At 28.0% G+C, this 5,133-nt stretch overlaps 1 protein-coding gene across 3 annotated transcripts; it reads right to left on the reverse strand.

Annotated features, from left to right (window-relative positions):
* Positions 1-198: 198 nt before the first annotated feature.
* LOC108574509 (venom acid phosphatase Acph-1-like) lies at positions 199-3,506 on the reverse strand. 3 transcript variants are annotated; one of them, XM_017937116.1, is made up of 7 exons: positions 3,417-3,506; positions 2,295-2,347; positions 1,914-2,018; positions 1,569-1,834; positions 1,313-1,469; positions 817-1,146; positions 200-414 (listed from the first exon to the last, which is right to left on the reverse strand). In XM_017937116.1, exons 1-7 carry the CDS (start codon positions 3,418-3,420, stop codon positions 217-219), a joined length of 1,113 nt encoding a protein of 370 aa, XP_017792605.1. In that variant the 5' UTR covers positions 3,421-3,506; the 3' UTR covers positions 200-216. The 3 variants fall into 3 exon arrangements, with proteins under 3 accessions (XP_017792604.1, XP_017792605.1, XP_017792606.1); XM_017937117.1 differs by lacking the exon at positions 3,417-3,506 and adding an exon at positions 1,835-1,850 and having other exon boundaries at positions 201-414; positions 1,569-1,770; positions 2,295-2,457; XM_017937115.1 differs by lacking the exon at positions 3,417-3,506 and having other exon boundaries at positions 199-414; positions 2,295-2,457.
* Between the last annotated feature and the right edge of the window lie 1,627 nt (positions 3,507-5,133).

A 5,133-nucleotide genomic window follows, 5' to 3' on the forward strand; every position in this document is an offset into this window, starting at 1 on the left:
TTAATTTTTATACAATAATTTTTTAATGATATAATTTCACAGATGTATTCTCGTTGTGTTTTCAACATTTATCGTTATCTATTCCTAATACATACTCTTATCAATTTACTATACAATTTTTTACTACGTCGCTATTAAAAGTAACTTTGATCATTTATATTACAATAAATTAAATTGGTTGTACAAATCTATGTGAATCTTACTGTTAGAAAACATTTAATTGAGATTAATACGTTCTTCATACAATTTATGTAATTCCTCTTTTGATAAATAATTCCATTTGTGATTAGCTTCTTCGTCCGATGGAATGAGGTCTTTTACAATGTCTTTGTACTTTTCGAGTGGACAAATTTCGTCGCATCCCGGAATTTTATAAGTTTTTAACTGTTCTGTACTTCCACTCCAAAACAGCATCTGAAAAAAGCAAAATTAAATTCAGATAATTTGATATTTAATAATTGTAGCATATTTTATACTTTATATTCTTAAGTTAAAATAGTGTATTTTTATGTAAAATGATATTCATGGATATAAAAATATTGTACATACATAGGTATACATTGAAATACGAATCAAACAATTTTTGCTGTCTCATGATATCATGCAGAGTTACGAAATTACTTTTAATTAATAGGAAATGTTGTCCTTTAACTTTTCTTATATAAAATTAATTGATACAGCATACAATACAATTTTTCAAGGAAATTTTATTTTTAATTTATAATTGTTGAAGCACGAAATTGTCGATATTGTAATGTGCCAAATGAATTCATATTTATAGTACAATGTATTTAATATATTATCATGAACAATTACCTTAATATAAACTTTGCCAGCTTGGTCCCTCAATTTCTCAACTATAATTGCACAACCGTAGGGTGGTAATTCGGGTTCGGTAAGATTGAGTGCTTTCACAACAGCAGCGATATTTACTTCATGTCCGCTGTACAGATAAATCTTTCTTGGATTATCACACTCCTCGTTTACTGTGATATTCTCAATGAACCTTCTGATTAGCGCTCCGCCGTTTAATCGCCTCATTAACGGTGTATGAGAACGAATTTCATATTCAATCTTCACGATATCTTGAAGTTTTCCATAAACATCGTCGGTACACCATTCCGGTATAGCAAGATTCATACTTTTCTGCGTAATCATTTGAATAAATGTAAAATTTTAAGTTTCAGAAGCTCTTAAATTAGCAAATTTCAGAATATATATATTTTTAAATATTGCTGTTTAGACTGTTTCCATAAAATTATTACATTACTAATCTTAAATATTGATACGATAATAAACAAACTTCTAGCACCTGTGCTGCCAGCTGATTATATAATTCGTACGCCTGGTTTGTTTCAGTTATATTTAGACCAGTCTTTTCACTAAGGAACTTGAATAGATTTTTGTATGGAGATACTTTTTTAACAATTTCTTCCGACTTTCTTGCTTCTTTCATAGCTTCTATGTATCTAGAAAAAGAGCATTTGATTTGATTATGTAATATTTTCATACGATCGCGCCGAACATGTTTGTTTTGAATAAACGAACCTGTTTTCTCATGAACTTACATTGGAGATAAATCTGGTTTCATAAGATCATCCACTTTCTCTGGCATATAATGCGTTGGTATCGGCATCCACGATAAATTTTCATTCCACATTTGTACTGAAGCCGGATGGTAAAGTCCGGCCAGTACCAGCTGAAGGGACATTTTCGTTCGATCATGATCAGAACTAAATGCATACACATCACTAGGATGATAAAGATCTCCTAAAAATTTATCATAACGATTTCTTAACATTTTTCCAATTTGATATTCCCTCATTTTTCCTACCTGGAAATAAATTACGCTGAACTAGTCATTATTTCACTTTACGACGTATTTCACTTCTATTATGGCAATTATTTCTTACGTTTGTCAGCTGAGCAAGACCCCACGGTTCGTAAACCGATACATCGAGAAGATCCCTCGGGCATAGTTCTTTCTCACGCGGTGTTCTTTCTCCATGTCTGAATAACTGGTAATATTTAGAAAGTAAAGAATAAAAATATAAAAAAAAAATTTCGAAATAAAATTAAAAATAATTATCAACGCGAAAAAAATTACTATTGATTATAAATGAAGTGTTAGAAATTAACACAGAAAATTAATAAGCAATAATTATGATTGTCAAGTTGAAAATCATTTTTCCAATGGTGTAATTAGCGAGAAGATGAAAATTACTATTAAATAAATATTGAAAGTGAAAATAAACGTACGAAAGGATTGAATTGAAATAAACAATTGTACTCACCACTTGCACTAATTCCACGCTGAATTCCGTGTTTGCTACTTGGAAGTATAAACCTAGCAGAAGAATAGATATCATTTGTACCAATTTAATGCGGATCATTAGATTAGAAGGAAAAAAGTGTTATCTAAGGTGGAAGCTTTAAAATAACTGTGCTTGAAGCGTTTCACTGTGGAACTGTAACTGTACGTGCTATTTTAAAGTGAAGCGATACTGGACTACACACGTGACCTCTGTTGTTCCAGTTCCTCCACAAAAACTGGTATTACAACTTACGCTACTGTTGTCAAATCATACCAAAGTATACGAAAAATCAAAATTACAAGTAAATACAAATTTTCATATTTGAAAATAAAAATTGGTAAACGTAAAGTATTATATTTTCCGTGTAATATCTAATCTAAAGAGAAAAATCTAAAAATATGCGTGCATAGTCCAATTTTTAGAAGTAACAAAAAAATTTGACAAAAAATTAAATTTTAGTAAGAAACATTATTAAGTGGTAAAAAAAATTTAATTTGACGAAAAGCTATAATATATCATTTCGTCAAATTAAATTTTATATATAAGTAGTAGGATACACCTGGATAAAAGGTACGACGATATCGTTATCGTTTATAAATATTCTCCGATCAAATTGATAAAATCATCTACGTTATTTTCGAAGCAATGTCAAGTGTACACTTTTAAAAAGAACATACTTCATTTTTACAATGACAATATGTACACAATGTAATATTACTTAATTGACCACTTGATCACTAGGTACTATTTTAATAAAAATTTAAAATTATATTATTTTTACAAAAGAAGAAATATATATATCAAAGTGTTATGTGAAGAAATGAAATCTATGGTAAAATTTATTTAAAATTATTCGTTCAGTGTATTTCGAAAACGCCGTAACATTCAAATGAGTTCGCGGCAATAACAAACTCAATGTATTTATGTGAGTAAACGTGGCAACTTGACATTAGTGGCACCAACTAGAATTGATATTAGGCAAATGATAAAAAGAGAACTATATAATCAGATATAAGGTTAATATTACGCTAGATGTTGTTTCGGAAATTACAAAAATTCTAATCTATAAATATTTTAACGATACATTTACGTTTTACGTACTCATATCACTGTATGAACTTTACTCCTGACGACCGATGTACTCAGATACCGCTACTAGATGGTTGCAGTCTGACCCGTTTGGCAATTATTGTGGAGTTACGCCGTCACGAGCAATGATTCTTTAAGCTACTAATATAATCTATGCTTCACCTTGCTCAATTATTACGTAATCGACCGTTAATGAAAACCGAAATATGAAAGTTGCCGCGTAAGATTGAAATAACATGATCAGATAATAAGTTAATAATATTATAATCAGATGAGAATACTGTAGAAGTTGTAAATATCAAGTCATTTATATCTGGTTAATTTATTATTAAAAGTGTCGGTAATGTTATTACAATAACATGTTCACAACATGTTAAATAATATTTTTGTATTGTACTGCGTTGTGTCATTTTTAAAAATGACACTTGTATGAATTCACTTTATAAAGTAAGTATTAACATTTTCCATATTAGTTAATGTATATTTTATTATGGAATCATATATTATGAAATAATACTAACGTTATTTTTTGATTTCTTTTTCAACGTAATCCTAGACAAAAAAACATGATTTGTTATATTACACTTTCAGGCTATTTTTAAACATAACACTTCTAACATGTGACAAACATTACGTTTACAATATGCTACTTTGACATGGTTTATATGTTCTTCAATATTGTACGTGATATTAAACATGAAAAGAAAATTTATATAATACATTTACACGATATATAATTTACAGATTTGTTATAAATTAAAATGTATAATTTGTTAAATACTATTTTATATACGTTTAATTTGGCGCGCTTTTCAGACACAATATTTTTAAAGATGTCACCTTCCGATGAGTATGTATAGTAAAATAGATTAAAAATGAATCAAACTATATGCATATAGTTCGTATAATTTTTCATATAACAAATGCAAATAAATAAATAGTATGTGTGTTTACAAACAATTTTACATTATTGTAAATTTATAAATGATTATAATATTTGGTAAGGATTTATTTTTTCGTGTATTAGAATTAGAAGTCAAATATTCCTACATAGACGACATCTGCCGACAGTACCGAACATAAGGTTAGTTGAAATTTGAATAGTGCGCGTAATTTTTCGTGTCCCGTGAAATGTAATGTTCCGCGTCGTGTTCGTGAAATTTAAAATATGTGTGTCATTATTATTATTAAGAGAATTTTTTCTGTAAAATTGTGTTATAAACTGTTCACTGCATGCTGATACCGCGGATTTTTATACTTAGGAACCTTATACGTTAAGCTTGCTTTCCTCACATTACTTCGAATTTACAGCATTCGCATCGTAATATGTGAGTATATGTTTAATTAGGAATTACATTATATATTGAATTTATCTTAAACGCGATATTATTATTTTTGTCAATGTTTAATTTTCAATTATTATATTAAATTTTAAAGAAACAACAAAAATTAAAATAGATTCCAAACTTTTGCAATAGAAAGTGTTCCTCCATTATATCGTTCACTTTCAACGTACTTAATATATTTTGAATGCACTTGATTACACAATTTTTAGTAACGACAAAATTGAAATTATTTTTTATCTTCTTCAATATTGTCTCAAAGAATATAAACATGATATTAATGAGATATATGTAAAAATTATAAACAATTATATACAATGTATATTAGTTTAATATTTTTCCTAAAATAATATTTATAAATTCTGAAAATTAAAAAATATTATTCT

Source organism: Habropoda laboriosa, unplaced genomic scaffold (genome assembly GCF_001263275.1).
Source record: "Habropoda laboriosa isolate 0110345459 unplaced genomic scaffold, ASM126327v1 scaffold193, whole genome shotgun sequence".
Taxonomy (NCBI): Eukaryota; Metazoa; Arthropoda; class Insecta; order Hymenoptera; family Apidae; genus Habropoda; species Habropoda laboriosa.